Here is a 17396-nt window from a genome sequence, read left to right as displayed (position 1 = left end):
ATGGGATTTAAAGTGTTTTCTAAAGTTGATTATTATAAATATGTTATTTCTAATATTGTTATTACTGTTATTATTAAGAGTAGCATTATAAATCATGTTTTATTTGTATTACTGTTGTTACCTTGATAACTATCTAGTAATCATCACTTTTAATGCTGTTAAAAATAATGTCAATAGTATAATATTATTTGTGTTATAAAGGCGATTCACTTTATTCCTGTTTTCATATTGTTAAACTGCTAACATTTCCTCATAAATTTGTACGAATTTCTACTCTTTGTATTATTCTTTGCATGACTTTTACTTTGAAGAAAAATCGCCAAGTTCATGGCCTTATTCTTGCTCGGTCTTGTTTATTCCTGCCTGCGGAACGGAGGTCTTCACAGACGTATTTTATGTTATCTGTGACGTTATCCTGATCAATTTCCAGGCTGGCTTTTTAGTGCAAAAGTAAGTATTCTATCGTCCTTTCTATTTTAAAATATGAGTTGCTATTGTGTCGCATCATCTTCGGTGAAGAAACCCCGTTCGTTACACCCATGCTATTGAAATTGCCTACGCATAATAATATTATTGCCATGTCTCTTGCCATAACTCAAATTGATGTAAATTTTAAAGCTAGATTAGGGTTCCATTTTATTTTATACAACGATATCACGGTGTTTTGATGCACTCTTGCGTAATAGCCGCCTATTTGTCTATTCTTGAATGGTTTAAATGGTTGTGGAATGTGCACATAAATAGCACCCCATCTTCCAAGATCAGGGCCATAATCTGTTAAATCCCCCCCAAAATCAATTCAAAAAGGTACTTTAATAAAGGTCAACGAGCCTGATACAACCTACCAGCCCATCCTATTTATGTCTCAGTAGCTAGGTTTCCATCAATGATTTGTATATACAATAGATGACTGATAGGGGGCGCTGTGTTGAAGCCACCACGCCTCCATCTTGTCACTCTTTGGAAGCTATATAAATGCATTTATTATTGTCTTCATTCGTTTTTGCCACATGTATTATATTACAAACACCTTAATGCATACTTTTAAATTATGTTATGTGTTGCTAAACATACAAAACAATATATAAAGATATTTTCCTTAAAGTCTATATATTTGAGATGACTAATGGTATATGTAATTTTGTTCTTAAAACATTTCATTGAAATAATGTAGAATTCCATTAATTCCTATGGAGGACTTTTCCTACTGGGGAGTGCCAATATGGCTGACTAACTGGTGGCTTTAAAGCCTCTCGATGGTAGTCCTTTGTAGCTCAGTTGGTAGAGCATGGCACTTGTAAAGCCTGGGTAAGGGGTTTTAATTCCCAGCACCACCCATACATAAAATGTATGCACGCATGGCGGCAAGTTGCTTTTGATAAAAGCGTCTGCTAAATGGCATATATTATTATTATTATTATTATTATTATTATATTCATGTCCAATACATAGCATCAGCAATCCAGGGTTTATATAAATAATTGGTTTCCATCTGATTGGAGATACATTTTCATACAAATATTCTAAAATCTGCATAGAGAAAATAGTGTTGACACAACTGTGGGAAGCATTAGAGTCAACATGGGCCAGCATCCCTGTGGAATGCTTTTGACACCTTGTAGAGTTCATGCTCCAACGAATTGAGGCTGTTCTGAGGGAAAAAGAGTGCAACTCAATATTAGAAAGTTGTTCCTAATATTTTGTATGGAGGTTGGATTATTACTGTCAAATTATGAAAATGATAATGCCCTTTAAGTGTAAGAGAAATTTATTTTGGCCTGCCTGGTGACATCAGCTGGTGGTAAATTTAGTTAATAGACAAATAAGAAAGAGTTCCAAATCTCTCTGCCAATAACAGCTAGTTTTCAGTTTTCCCTTCCCCACTCAGACCACTCTCAGACATTCCTAGCAAAATTCATAATTGAGAAAATCCTCTTTGCGAAGAAGCAGTTTTTAACATATTTTTTTACTATTTTAATTTAAAAGAATCTCAGTAAGGTACTTAATTGTTACCCAGAAGTGACTGGATATTCTTTAAAAAAAGTCTGCATTGAACCTTGTCGGGAAGAGTGAGGTGTGCCCGACTACAGAAGTGGGAGCATAGGCACACTCTGGTTGTCTTCCTAACTGTTCTACTTGAGCGAGGTCCAGCCTGCAGTCTTGTGCCAGTCAGTTGATTAGGGAATGCCTTGCAGGTGTGCTGATTTAGTAATCCTGCACAGGTGTGTTGGGTGAGCAGAGCTGTGGCGCAGTCTTCGGCTGGCCTGGTGCTGAAGGTAATGCAGCCTTCCACATTGCTAAACTGAGTGCCACTGTTGACTGTGCTGCAGCCAGTGCCGCTGTCCATAGTGATGCACTGGGAGTCCTTCAGCTACGCCTATGCCCATGTCTTTCACGGTGCCACAGACCTTTGAACAAAAATGAAGGATTTCAGCACCCAAAGAAAATAATGCAGTTACACAGGACAGACTTAGGTACAAGGTACGCATTAAAAAAGTATCAACTGATACCGACTCAATGTAGTCGGAGGTACACTCCGCTGACACTTCGCAAGTCAACTCCATTGAGATTTATGAAGTGGAGTTTACTCAGCTACTCTGGACACCGACAGTTTTTTAGATTAGTGACCCTATTTTGTGGAATCAGTTTTTGTTTACAGAACACTTGTAATGAATTTCGGATGACAGGCACCTGAATGACGCGCAACTAGGATCTCATACTATATACAAGATCATAGTTGTGGTCCCGAAGCTACTGTAGCACTGTCTGCATTGCCCATCAAATGTATTATTTGTAATATGTAGGTACTTTACTTTCCTAATAAAATATTGTAATTTTAATAGCCTGTTACATATCGTACATAATTATATAAATATTAAAAAGATAGTGTACCCCAAAACCAAAATTTGTCAAATATTTCTCAGCTCGATTTTAGACCATTTGTTTTGTATGAAAATGTCAGGCAACATTTGATTTTGGAGTGTACTATACCTTAAACGCTAGACAAATTAAATGTTCATGTGTTAGTGTTGAACTTAACTTTCTGAGGACACTTTGCTTAAAACATATATCTTTTGTTTCCATTGCGAGCTGAGAAAAGCGGAAGAAGAACCATGACGTCCAGACTCCTCCCCCTCCTGGCGTGCATCCCACTCCTCGCCATGCCCCTCCTGGCACAGGAGCCCAGCGCTGTGGAAATCCAGGACCTGAGCACCAGAAATGCTGACTTCGCCGCCCGGCTGTACCGTGCCATTGCTAGCACCACTGATGACAACGTCCTTCTCTCCCCATTCACCGTATCTCTGGGTTTAGCTGCATTGATGAGTGGCGCCGACGGCTCTACACGCGAGCAACTCCTTCAGGGCCTGAGTCTGAATGCTCTCGACCACCTAAGGATCCCAGGTATTTGGCCCTAGAGAATAGAGACGCAGACCAGTAAGTGGGAGGGTGATGGTGGGTTCAAATCCCAGGCTAGAGGAGAAAACGAACCAGTAACCGAAGAGTTCCTGGTATCAGATTATTTTGCCGTTGTGCCCTTGAGCAAGGGACTTCACCTCAAAAAAGTTACATTGCTCTGCGGCTGACCCTGTATTGTTCCCATCATTTTTCTGTTTGTTTGTCAGAATAAAAAATAAAAAAATACAAATGTACATTTTCAATTGTTTTCTATGCCAGAACTGTTCCAGAGTGTCCGGGATAGCATGGCCCAGAGCGGGTTTGTGAACCAGGGTATCGGCATCCTTCCCCGCCAGCAGTTCAAAGTGGACTCGACCTACCGAGACGTTGTGCAGACCAAGTATGGAGGAAATGTCCAGGGGCTGGACTACAGCGACGGGGCTGCCAAGGACACCATCAACCAGTTTTTCTCCACCTACACCAGGGAGCAGGTGAAGGAGGTGGTCAGCGCCATCGACCCCCAGACCCAGATGATGCTAATCACTGCCGTCTTCTTTCAAGGTGAGGAGTAGGCACAGGGGTTCAGTAGAACATGGTGCTTGCAACTCCAGGATAATGGGTTCGATTACCTGGAACACCCATACGCAAAAAAGTTGCTTTGCTAAATGGCAAATGTTATTATTATTATTATATTATACAGTATTTTACACCTTATTTTATGACCTTTTGTAAACATAACCATGCCCCCAGGCTGAAGCGCAAAGGGCAGAAGTGTCTGGGAATGAGATTATTGTAAGCACAGTCTGTTTATAAACATATCTTTCCAGGTGCCATTCACTGCCGTTGTTGCATTGAACAAGGCACCTAACATCTACAAATGCTCTATTAGCACTGCTTTGTGGGTGATGCTGTGCTGCTCCCAGCCTTGTTCGTGTGTAAGTGAGGTTGGGTATTGTGACATCAACATGTATTTCAGTTGTGACAGCAACATGTCTCTTTTCTATTTGATTCCCTTTTCTGTTTCTCTCACCAGGCCAGTTTGCCCTCACGTTCAATACCAGCTTCACCCAGGACGAGCGCTTCTACGTGAACAAGTACAAAATTGCCATGGTCCCCATGATGTTCCGCTCCGACAAGTACCACCTGGCGTACGACCGCTCTCTCAAACTGGGTGTCCTGAAGCTGCCCATGACGGGCGGTGCCGCCATGCTGGTGCTTCTGCCCGACGAGGACGTGGACTACACCTCCATCGACGAGGAGATCACAGGAGAACGCTTCCAAGGCTGGCTCAAACAACTCAAGAGGACGTAGGTTGGATTGGACTACAACAATGGAATGGGTTGCTTATATGTAGTTCATGGGTCGTTCAACCTAAAAATGCATCAGATTGTGCTGAAATCGTTTCTGTAGTTAAAAACAAATAAGATTAGCATTCCTGAAACATTATTTAGTTGAAATATAATTTGATCTGAGAAATTAAGCTAATTAATTGCACCCAATTTTGCCATTTTAATTTCTAGGATTCATATAATTTTCAATAAATATAGTACCTAACTTCCGATTTGGACCAAAATTCTTCCTAACTTTGGTAGAGCTCTATTTTCGTCTGGTGTTAAGTCAGCTGAATTTTCAAAGGCACACTAGTTTGTGATTTCGACCTGATAAAGCCAGTGCTCTTCAATTCTCAAACGCTAGTGCCAGGATTGGTAATTTACCTGTCTTATATGAGCGCGCTGATGTGGGAGGGGTGGCAATATCTGAGGTGTGTCCTTAAAAACGTGCGCCAAAGCACCAATTTCAGTATGCGCTGGTGGAGATGTTTAAGACCAACCGAAAGCTGGTCTTAGCGGCAACGTGGTTAGTTATGCCATGGATTCTGACTACAGAAGCTCAGCCTATCCAGCTGTGATACACAGTGCCCATATGCACATGGAACAAGAAAGATGTGCTCTTTGTGCCCGTAAACCTCGTATTTAGAAACAGAAAAAAATATGTTTTTTGTTGTTATGCCCAATGCATTCACCAAGTAGTCAAGACTATCAATATGTGAGACCGCTTTAAAATTCATCTTTAAAAAGATTTAATAAAATATGTAGATTGTCAGCAGAAGAACAGTGATTGGACATCCTCCTTTTTATCTATGCAGGCTATTTAGCCAGCTCCTGTTATTATTTTGGATGTGCGTAAAAACCCCTCCATGTAGGCTATACAGTGCATTCGGAAAGTATTTAAACTTTTTCCACATTTTGTTACTTTACAGCCTTATTCTAAAATGGATGAAATTGTTTTTTTGTCTTCAATCTACACACAATACCCCATAATGATGAAGCAAAAACAGATTTAAAAAAAACCCTGAAATATCACATTTACATAAGTATTCAGACCCTTTACTCAGTACTTTGTTGAAGCACCTTTGGCAGAGATTACAGCCTCGAGTCTTCTTCGGTATGAAGCTTGGCACACTGGTATTTGGGGAGTTTCTCCAATTCTTCACTGCAGATCCTAAAGCTCTGTCAGGTTGGATGGGGAGCGACACTGCACAGCTATTTTCAGGTCTCTCCAGAGATGTTCAATCGGGTTCAAGTCCGGGCACTGGCTGGGCCAGTCAAGGACATTCAGAGACTTGTCCCGAAGCCACTTCTACGTTGTCTTGGCTGTGTGCTTTGGGTCGTTGTCCTGTTGGAAGGTGAACCTTTGCCCCAGTCGGAGGTCCTGAGGTCCGGGCTCTAGAGCAGGTTTTCATCAAGGATCTCTCTGTACATTGCACTGTTCATCTTTCCCTTGATTCTGACTAGTCTCCCAGTCCCTGCCACTGAAAAACATCCCCACAGCATGATGAGGCCACCGCATAGCTTCACCATAGGCATGGTGCCAGGTTTCCTCCAGAAGTAATGCTTGGCATTCAGGCCATAGAGTTCAATATTGGTTTCATCAGACCAGAGAATCTTGTATCTCATGGTCTTAAAGTCCTTTAGGTGCCTTTTGACAAACTTTCATGTGTCTTTTACTGAGGAGTGGCTTCCGTCTGGCCACTCTACCATAAAGGCCTGATTGGTGGAGTGCAGCAGAGATGGTTGTCCTTCTGGAAAGTTCTATCATTTCCACTGCGGGAACTCTGGACGTCTGTCAGAGTGACCATCAGGTTCTTGGTCACCTCCATGACCAAGGCCCTTCTCCCCACCGATTACACAGTTTGGCCGGGTCGGCCAGCTCAAACTTCTTTTATTTAAGAATGATGGAGGTCACTGTGTTCTTGGGGATTTTCAATGCTGCAGACATTTTTTGGTACACTTCCCCAGATCTGTGCCTCAACACAATCCTGTCTCAGAGCTCTACTGACAATTCCTTCGATCTCGTGGCTTGGTTTTTGCTCTGACATGCACTGTCAACTGTGGGACCTTATATAGACAGGTATGTGCCTTTACAAATCAATGTCCAATCAATTGAATTTACCACAGGTGGACTCCAATCAAGTTGTAGAAACATCTCAAGGATGATCAATGGAAACAGGATGCACCTGAGCTCAATTTCGAGTTCATAGCAAAGGGTCTGAAATTATTATGTAAATAAGGTATTTCTGTTTATTGTTTTTTTTATACATTTGCAAACATTTCGAAAAACCTATTTTCGCTTTGTCATTATGGGATATTGTGTGTAGATTAGAGATTTTTATTTAAAACATTTTAGAATAATGCTGTAACGTAACAAAATGTGGAAAAAACCAAGCCGTAGTAGGCCACCCTTACCCTACTATAACGAAAGTTGGTTCAACACCAAAGCATCTGGTGTCTTTCTTATCCTGGCCATTCATTAGCTAAGTAGCCTATCCATAAAAGGTTTCTAAATGTTCTACTCATGCATACTCAATTTGGCTTGTATCTGTCACCATTTCCAGAGTGCCTCTTGTCCGGTTACCAGAGGAGTGCTCCTTCAAGCATAGGCTATTCAGATTATTTCAGTCCTATAACGCCATATCAACGGTAGGCCTAGGCTATATTTTGCTTATTGAGAACGTGCCTCACACATACAATACAATTTACGGGAGCTCATAGTATTTTTTATTTGAGAAGTGCAATGCATAAAGGCCTATACTCGTTGAAGCCAAATGGGTTGTTACTGTAGTTTATGCTATTTAGTAAACTGTAGTATGAATCAACAATGGACTAGGATGAGAATATTCTGTGCCGCCAGCCGAATTGGGGTTGATGAAAAAGGAAGGCATAAATATCATACCCCAACAAAAATGCTAACCTCCCGTTATTGGTAATGGTGCGAGTTAGCATGTTTTGGGGGCATGAAAATACCCTCAAATAAAAGGTGTCAGTCGCCTCATATAAAACATTTGATCTCAAATCCAAAATGCTGGAGTATATATTATAATAATTTACTCATTTGCTTTTTTAGAACTTCGAACACTCAACCATTGGCCATATGACCCATTCCTAATGATTATGATGTCACTTCCGGTGCTTTGCAGAAGGCTGGAGGTGCAGCTGCCTAGATTTATACTGGAGCAGTCATACTCCCTGCAGAAGGTACTGCCAGGCCTGGGGATCAGCGAGGTCTTCCAGGACAGCGCTGACTTCTCTGGCATCGGTGGGGAAACGGGCCTGAGGCTCTCTGAGGTCAGTGTGTGTGTGTGAGCTGGTGTTTCTCCATTAGTGTGTGTGTGTATCCGTCATTGAGTGTGCATATCTGTGTGTTGTTCATCAGTGTGTATGTGTTTCTCCCTCATGTACGTGTCTGTCACAGTGTGTCTCCATATGTCACTTGACGGCCTCTTGCTCAAGTGTTAGACTGAGATAATGGAGGAGTGATAGATACCCACTGTGGGGTGGGTGGGGGACTATAAATAATTTTAGATGCATCCCACTTCCGGGAGTGTTTTGAATGTCCACCTGTGGTTACTTTATACTGTTTGGGTTAATTGTCTCTGTGAAAGGGAAGACAGGAATAGGCATCTTGCTGAAGGCCTGCATTTTGTGGTGTCCTTAATGTCTAAGCAAGGGCTCTTTGGTAACTTGTGGCCACTGAGAAATACTTTTTACTAACAGAAAATGAAAAGCTTCATAATATTCCCAAAGCAATGTGTCTCATCAGAGCCCCAAGTGAATACAAGTGAGTTGCTACAAAATCATTATAAAGTGATTTAAAATAATAATATATTATGTGATAATATATATCAGTGCTTTCCCAAAGTTAAATTGGCAAACCGATTTCTTTGGTAACATTATTCTCAGAATGTCATGCATTCATTCACAGTAAAGACAAAGCCTTCCAGAGTAAGACAAGTCAAGGTTAGTACATTTAAAAAGGTTAGTATATTTAAAAAGGTTAGTATATTTAAAAAGGTTAGTATATTTAAAAAGGTTAGTATGTTTAAAAAGGTTAGTATGTTTAAAAAGGTTAGTATGTTTAAAAAGGTTAGTATGTTTAAAAAGGTTAGTATGTTTAAAAAGGTTAGTATATTTAAAAAGGTTAGTATGTTTAAAAAGGTTAGTATGTTTAAAAAGGTTAGTATGTTTAAAAAGGTTAGTATGTTTAAAAAGGTTAGTATATTTAAAAAGGTTAGTATGTTTAAAAAGGTTAGTATGTTTAAAAAGGTTAGTATGTTTAAAAAGGTTAGTATGTTTAAAAAGGTTAGTATGTTTAAAAAGGTTAGTACGTTTAAAAAGGTTAGTACGTTTAAAAAGGTTAGTACGTTTAAAAAGGTTAGTACGTTTAAAAAGGTTAGTACGTTTAAAAAGGTTAGTACGTTTAAAAAGGTTAGTATGTTTAAAAAGGTTAGTACGTTTAAAAAGGTTAGTACATTCAAAAAGGTTAGTACGTTTAAAAAGGTTAGTACATTCAAAAAGGTTAGTGCATTCACATCCGGTATGACACGAGGGAGAGCTCGGTTTGTTGTATTGAACGTTTTGAAAGTTCCCCAAAAAATGTGGTTACTAGCTACCTTTTGAATTTGAATCCTGTGATGCGGTTAGCCGTAGTTAAAGTATTTACTCCCCTAGACTTTTTCCACATTTTGTTGCGTTACAAAGTGGGGTTAAAATTGATTGACTTTTTTTGTCAACAATCTACACAAAATACTCTAAAGTCAAAGTGAAAGGAACATTTTTATTGATTTTACAAACTATAGAAACACCTTTGGCAGCAATTATTTATTTTTGGATGAGTCTCTTAAGAGATTTGCACACCTGGATTGTGCAATATTTGCCCATTATTATTTGTACAATCCTTCAAGCTCTATCAAGTTGGTTGTTGATCATCGCTACACAGCCATTTAAGTCTTGCCATAGATTTTCAAATAGATTTCAGTAAAAACTGTAATTAGGCCACTCAGGAACATTCAATGTCATCTTGGTAAGCAACTCTAGTGTAGATTTGGCTGTGTGTTTTAGGGTTATTGTCCTACTGAAAGGTGAATTTGTCTCTGTGTCTGTTGGAAATCTGACTAAACCAGGTTTTCCTCTAGGATTTTGCCTGTGCTTAGCTACATTCAGTTTCTGGTCATCCTGAAAAACTCCCCAGTTCTTGCCGATGGCAAGCATACCCATAACATGATGCAGCCACCACCATGCTTTAAATTATGGAGCGTGGTACACAGTGATGTGTTGTGCTGGATTTGCCCCAAATATAACAGTTTGTATTTAGGACAAAAAGTTAATTCCTTTGCCACATTTTTTACAGTATTACTTATTGCCCTGTTGCCAACAGGATGTTTCTTTTGGGGTATTTAAAAAAATTCTGTACAGGCTTCCTTTTCACTCTTGTCATTAAGGTTAGTGTTTTGTAGTAACTATAATATTGTTGTTCCATCCTCAGTTTTCTCCTATCACAGCCATTAACTATTTAAAAATCACCATTGGCCTCATGGTGAAATCCCCAAGTGGTTGTCTTTTTCTCCTGCAACTCAGTTCGGAAGGAGGTCTGTATCTTTGTAGTGACTGTTGAACATCCACTTATATTGATCATATCTTCACTAATGCTGCAGAGCTATGCTCCAAAGCAATATCAGTTTCCATTCCCGGATGTAGTGACCCTAACATTGTGGCAATAACAAGGAAATACAAAGTGCCAAATGTTGGGCCTAAAGTAATTTATAAGAGATAATACAAAATGTTTCCTCAGGATTTGTTTGTTGAAGACAATGTATGTTGGTCTGATGTGTTTGAGGAAGTGAATCCAAATGCAGCACTGCAAGTATTTGTAAAAGTATTAATGCCAATTGTTTATAAAGATGCACCTGTTAAGTAACTAACTGTGAGAACTGTTGTAGCCCCCTGGATTGATGATGAATTGCAAAATTGTATGGTTCAAGGAAATTATGCAAAAGAGGTGGCAAACACGCCTGGCTGCTCAGCTGATTGGTTGACATACTGTAAATTGAGAAATGTGACTAAACTTAACAAAAAGAAGAATACATTATATTACCAAACACAGATACAGTGGGGCAAAAAAGTATTTAGTCAGCCACCAATTGTGCAAGTTCTCCCACTTAAAAAGATGAGAGGCCTGTAATTTTCATCATAGGTACACTTCAACTATGACAGACAAAATGAGGGAAAAAAATCCAGAAAATCACATTGTAGGATTTTTAATTTATTTATTTGCAAATTATGGTGGAAAATAAGTATTTGGTCAATGACAAAAGTTTATCTCAATACTTTGTTATATACCCTTTGTTGGCAATGACAGAGGTCAAACGTTTTCTGTAAGTCTTCACAAGGTTTTCACACACTGTTGCTGGTATTTTGGCCCATTCCTCCATGCAGATCTCCTCTAGAGCAGTGATGTTTTGGGGCTGTTGCTGGGCAACACGGACTTTCAACTCCCTCCAAAGATTTTCTATGGGGTTGAGATCTGGAGACTGGCTAGGCCACTCCAGGACCTTGAAATGCTTCTTACGAAGCCACTCCTTCGTTGCCCGGGCGGTGTGTTTGGGATCATTGTCATGCTGAAAGACACAGCCACGTTTCATCTTCAATGCCCTTGCTGATGGAAGGAGGTTTTCACTCAAAATCTCACGATACATGGCCCCATTCATTCTTTCCTTTACACAGATCAGTCGTCATGGTCCCTTCGCAGAAAAACAGCCCCAAAGCATGATGTTTCCACCCCCATGCTTCACAGTAGGTATGGTGTTCTTTGGATGCAACTCAGCATTCTTTGTCCTCCAAACACGACGAGTTGAGTTTTTACCAAAAAGTTATATTTTGGTTTCATCTGACCATATGACATTCTCCCAATCTTCTTCTGGATCATCCAAATGCTCTCTAGCAAACTTCAGACGGGCCTGGACATGTACTGGCTTAAGCAGGGGGACACGTCTGGCACTGCAGGATTTGAGTCCCTGGTGGCGTAGTGTGTTACTGATGGCAGGCTTTGTTACTTTGGTCCCAGCTCTCTGCAGGTCATTCACTAGGTTCCCCCGTGTGGTTCTGGGATTTTTGCTCACCGCTCTCGTGATCATTTTGACCCCACGGGGTGAGATCTTGCGTGGAGCCCCAGATCGAGGGAGATTATCAGTGATCTTGTATGTCTTCCATTTCCTAATAATTGCTCCCACAGTTGATTTCTTCAAACCAAGCTGCTTACCTATTGCAGATTCAGTCTTCCCAGCCTGGTGCAGGTCTACAATTTTGTTTCTGGTGTCCTTTGACAGCTCTTTGGTCTTGGCCATAGTGGAGTTTGGAGTGTGACTGTTTGAGGTTGTGGACAGGTGTCTTTTATACTGATAACAAGTTCAAACAGGTGCCATTAATACAGGTAACGAGTGGAGGACAGAGGAGCATATTAAAGAAGAAGTTACAGGTCTGTGAGAGCCAGAAATCTTGCTTGTTTGTAGGTGACCAAATACTTATTTTCCACCATAATTTGCAAATAAATTCATAAAAAATCCTACAATGTGATTTTCTGGAATTTTTTTTCTCATTTTGTCTGTCATATTTGAAGTGTACCTATGATGAAAATTACAGGCCTCTCTCATCTTTTTAAGTGGGAGAACTTGCACAATTGGTGGCTGACTAAATACTTTTTTGCCCCACTGTAAATGACATAAAACACAATGGAGAAAACTTTGATGTACCTTAAATAATATCATGGGTGGAAAACCCAATTCATCTTCATTGTTCATTGAAGTTTATGGTTCATTTATAACAAAACCTTTCGATATTGCCAGTCATTTCAATGACTATTTCACTAGTAAAACTCCGTAGTGAAATGACAACATTGAACCATCACAGTATTTTTGAACAACCTATCTAATAAGGAAAGAGAAGGATTGCTGTTTTGAATTTGGTCAAGTTAGTGTGGGAGAGGTGGAAAAACTATTGTTGTCAATAATGATAAGCCACCAGGTATAGACAACCTTGATGGGAAACTATTGAGAATGGTAGCAGACTTTATTGCCACCGCTATTTTCTATATTTTTAACCAAAGCATAAAGGAGTGTGTGTGTGTTTAACTATACTTGTGGGGACCAGAAGACCCCATAAGTATAGTGAACCAGAAACAAATTGACCAACTGGGGACATTTTGTTAGTCCCCACAAGGTCAAATGCTATTTCTAGTAGGTTAAGGCTCGAATTAGTGTTAGGTTTAGAATTAGATTTAGCTAGGGTTAGTTTTAGGGTTAGGAGATACAGTTAGGTTTAGGATTAGATTTTGGGTTTAAGGTTAGGGTAAGGGAAAATAGGATTTTGAATGGGACTGAATTGTGTGTCCCCACAAGGTTAGTTATACAGGACTGTGTATGTGTCCACAGGTGTGGAAGGAAGCTAAAGTAATTCCACTGCCTAAAAAATAGTAAAGCACCCTTTGCTGGCTCTAACAGCCCCTCAATCAGTTTTCTGCCTGTTCTTAGTAAAATGATGGCAAGGATTGTGTTTTGCCAAATACAATGCTATTTTTACATCAACAAATACCCTTCAATTCATTACAGTTTCATCTCTTATCAAAATTAAAAGAAACCAATAAATACATTTACCCAATAAATGTATGTAAAATGCAGTTTCCCCGACCCTGACTTTGAATACCAGTGCTCGAAGACCTAAACCAACTGGAGTTGTACTTAAAGCATGTGACCATTGAGCAAGTTGAAGAAGCTAAACTCCTAGGTATAACATTGGATGGTCAATTATCATGGTCAAGTCATACTGACAAAGTTGTTGTGAAGACTGTCATAAAAAGATGTGAAGACTGTTATAAAAAGATGTTATGCATTTTTTTACACAAACCAACTGCAATAGTTGTTCAGGTTCTGGTCTTGTCCCATCTTGATTATTGTCCTGTAATATGGTCAAGTGCAGCGAAGAAAGACCTAGCAAAGCTGCAGCTGGCTTAAAACAGAGCAGCACACCTTGCCCTTAACTGCACATACAGAACTAACATCAACAGTATGCATGTCAGTCTTTCCTGGTTGAGGGTTAAACAAGAGATTTAACTGCTTCTCTTCTAGGTATGAGAAATATTACTGTGACAAATTTCAGATTGTCTGCATAATCAAATAAAATTCAGCTCAAACATCCATACAAACCCCACAAGACATGCCACCAGGGGTCTCTTCCCAAGCCCAAAACAAATTCACAGCAACGCAGTTTTATACAGAGCCATAATTGCATAGAAATTCTCCAATTACTCAAGCAAACAGTAAAATTACCTGTAAAAAACTGATTAAAAAACAACTCATGGAACGGCGGGGACTATAAGGGGACACACACATTTGTTTTTGCATTGTTTGTACATTCGGAATGTATTAAGACCCCTTGACTTTCCTTATTTTGTTACGTTACAACCTTATTCTAAAATTGATTTACATTGCTTGTAGATTGATCAGGAATAAAACAATACCCCATAATGACAAAGCAAAAGAAGGGTTTTCAAAATTCAAGTTGTATAAACATCAAGAAGGATCAATGGAAACAGGATGCACCTGAGCTCAATTTTGAGTCTCATAGCAAAGCGTCTGAATACTTATGTAAATAAGGTATTTGTAATACATTTGCCAAAATATCTAAAAACCTGTTTTCGCTTTGTCATTATGGGGTATTGTGTGTAGATTGACCTTTTTTTAGTTTTTTTGTCAATTTTAAAATAAGGCTGTAACGTAACAAAATGTGGAACAAGTCAAGGGGTCTGAATACTTTCCAAATCCACTGTATATTGTTGTATTTTACATTTGTGTGACTTTCCTTGTCTAGGCAGTGTTTTGTTCCTTGTCATGTTGTGTTTTTTGTGGACCCAAAAGCTAATGGGGGATCTAAATAAACAAGGAAGCTGCCTTTTCGAAAGGCCATCATTAGGCTTCCATCAGCTTCGTGCTGCCAGTTGTCTATTAGCACTATTATGCCAACTCCTTGCCACTCTTTGTCAATGTCATGACAATGGCAATTGGCTTGACCAGGATACTGGACACCAATGGAGTAGGCAAGAGCACAAACAGATCTGGGGCCAGTTGGCAGCATTATTCACTTTCCTGACATCTTAACCATACAATCCTTTCTTAGCTTTATTCTGTGGTTTCAGGTTGTGCACAAGGCGGCCATCACCGTGGACGAGACCAGCAGCACCGGGAATGCTCATGCCCCGAACATCTTCGCTAGTCTACCTCCTCGGCTCACCGTCAACCGGCCTTTCCTCTTCCTCATTTACCACCAGGCCACCAGCAGCATTCTCTTCATGGGCAGGGTGATCGACCCCACCAAGAAGTAACTGCAACCGTAACCATTGTGTCATATAGGTGTTTGTGGTTGAGTAATAACACTGTAACTAATGGTCTTGTCTGCCTGTATTGTCCTCTTATAAACACTCAAGTTGCAGGGCACCATAGGAGTCTGTGTAGATAGTATTAATGCATCCTTTTGGTGATTTACTTGGTGAACTATAGGTCATATTCAGATATAGTGACATGAGGTCAGATTGCAATTGGACAAAATGTCTAGTTTTCAGTATTTGCATACCAATATGCTGAGCAGTTATGTAATTGCCTTCATCTTAAGTACTACTCTCCATCTTTTTTTCTCCCTCCCTTTACGAGGCTTAATTTGTCATTTTAAAGGCGCTGAACATGTTTAGCCTGCTGTACTCTAAAATTATAACATTTGCACTATGTAACCTATAGGGACCAATTGTGTTTAAAACAGAACAAAGGACTAACAAACTCTGTGGTGTTTTCCGGGACACGGATTAAGCCTAGTCCTGGACTAAAAACGACTTTAGGAGATTCTCCATTGAACATGCTTTTTAGTCCAGGACTAGGTTTAATCTGTGTCCGAGAGAACCTGCCCCAAAAAGTAATTCACTGACTTATGCTTTATATTAGAAAAAGAAAGTAAGTTGAGCTCATTATCATTTCACATATTCAACACAGGTTTATTGATTGGGTGGTGAGGGTTGGCATGGGTGGATCACTCAGGCGCTTCAGAGGCACCAGGCACAATCTCATTTGTGGGATGGAGAAATTCCGGTACCAATCACAAGTGTTGGATCATTTGGTCTTCAAATAGCCATTTGGGAAAATATAAAACATAAGAGAAGAGACTTTTCAAAGCATGCTATAATACAGAAAATAATTGCCAATAAATAAAGGTACAAATAAAATGCATACTGTTACATATTTTGTTTGTAATTACTTATTTTTTGTTGAATGGAACGAGTTACGAGTATTTGTGGAATAAGGCAGAGATGGGTTTGATGTCTGTTCTGTTTCCCATTGGCGTAATTAAGACTCCGGACGTCTTTCCCCCGCAAGCCAATGTTGAAGTGTTTATTAGGGTTTGTTTGTCATTTGGAACCTGAAGCAGGGGGAGGACAGATGCACACTTTTGACAACTTGAGATAGATGAAGGAGGATGACCATCGGAGCAGGGGTGTAGTGGTCGTGGCCACCCGGTTCTTCACAATGCCTTGACCTCAAGGTCATCGCCGGGGACTAAGGGGTCTGTCATCGCCCCCATATAGCCAGCTTCACTCCCTCCCCGACTGCATACCGAAAGAGTTGGACTTCCTTTGTCTGGAAAACAGAACAGAATACAGGAGGTGCAGGTAAGCATTGGGTAAACAAGTTAATAAGTAGTAAACAAGGAGTGACCTATGCCAAATCGACCTCTAGCTCCCGCCCCTACATACGAGTTGGGCAATTTCTCCTGGCAAAGGCTGGTATGAGTGCAGGTTCTGATTATTTGAATAGGGGGTGTTAAAGCTGAGAGGATGAGGTGTATGCGATATGGTACAAATTCAACCTGGCCAATCTCATTCCAAAATCATGGGCATTAATATGAAGTTGGTCCACCCTTTGCTGCTATTACAGGCTCCACACTTCTGGGAAGGCTTTCCACTAGAAGTTGGAACATTGCTGCGGGGACTTGCTTCCATTCAGCCACAAGCATTAGTAAGGTTGGGCAGTGATGTTGGGCGATTAGGCCTGGTTCACAGTCGGCGCTCCAATTCATTACAACGGTGTTTGATGCGGTTGAGGTCAGGGCTCTGTGCAGGCCACTCAAGTTCTTCCATCCCATATAGTCGTGGCAAAAAGTTTCTAAAATGACACAAATATTAATTTCCACAAAGTTTGCTGCTTCAGTGTCTTTATATTTTTGTCAGCTGTTACTATGGAATACTGAAGTATAATTACAAGCATTTCATAAGTGTCAAAGGCTTTTATTGACAACTACATGAAGTTGATGCAAAGAGTCAATATTTGCAGTGTTGACCCTTCTTTTTCAAGACCTCTGCAATCCGCCCTGTCATGCTGTCAATTAACTTCTGGACCACATCCTGACTGATGGCAGCCCATTCTTGCATAATCAATGCTTGGAGTTTGTCAGAATTTGTGGGTTTTTGTTTGTCCACCCGCCTCTTGAGAATTGCCCACAAGTTCTCAATGGGATTAAGGTCTGGGGAGTTTCCTGGCCATGGACCCAAAATATCAATGTTTTGTTCCCCGAGCCACTTGGAGCACCTTGCCATAAGGCAAAAGTGGTAACTATCATGCTGGAAAATGC

The 17396-nt window shown here is 40.1% G+C and overlaps 2 protein-coding genes across 2 annotated transcripts in view; one reads left to right on the top strand and one right to left on the bottom strand.

Annotated features, from left to right (window-relative positions):
- Positions 1-316: 316 nt before the first annotated feature.
- serpina10a (serpin peptidase inhibitor, clade A (alpha-1 antiproteinase, antitrypsin), member 10a) lies at positions 317-16009 on the top strand. The gene is made up of 6 exons (XM_038968115.1): positions 317-450; positions 3091-3402; positions 3676-3957; positions 4430-4703; positions 7874-8021; positions 14920-16009. Exons 2-6 carry the CDS (start codon positions 3114-3116, stop codon positions 15103-15105), a joined length of 1179 nt encoding a protein of 392 aa, XP_038824043.1. The 5' UTR covers positions 317-450; positions 3091-3113; the 3' UTR covers positions 15106-16009.
- ppp4r4 (protein phosphatase 4, regulatory subunit 4) overlaps positions 15739-17396 on the bottom strand; it is a 66177-nt gene continuing 64519 nt past the window's right edge. Inside the window, exon 22 of the mRNA XM_038968113.1 lies at positions 15739-16405. Coding sequence (XP_038824041.1) covers positions 16360-16405 — 46 coding nt within the window. The 3' untranslated portion in view covers positions 15739-16359. The remainder of the gene's footprint in view (positions 16406-17396) is intronic.

This window comes from Salvelinus namaycush, chromosome 29 (assembly GCF_016432855.1).
Source record: "Salvelinus namaycush isolate Seneca chromosome 29, SaNama_1.0, whole genome shotgun sequence".
In the NCBI taxonomy this organism is placed as follows: Eukaryota; Metazoa; Chordata; class Actinopteri; order Salmoniformes; family Salmonidae; genus Salvelinus; species Salvelinus namaycush.
Note: the sequence above shows the minus strand (reverse complement) of the source record. Positions and strands in the feature narration are given on the sequence as shown.

What these genes read in the sequence shown, in the direction of transcription:
- serpina10a (XM_038968115.1), top strand. Translation starts at nt 3,114, where the DNA reads ATGACGTCCAGACTCCTCCCCCTCCTGGCGTGCATCCCACTCCTCGCC. An exon ending in CGACCACCTAAGGATCCCAG is followed by an intron (nt 3,403 to 3,675) that starts GTATTTGGCCCT and finishes TTTCTATGCCAG; the next exon opens with AACTGTTCCAGAGTGTCCGG. An exon ending in CACTGCCGTCTTCTTTCAAG is followed by an intron (nt 3,958 to 4,429) that starts GTGAGGAGTAGG and finishes TTCTCTCACCAG; the next exon opens with GCCAGTTTGCCCTCACGTTC.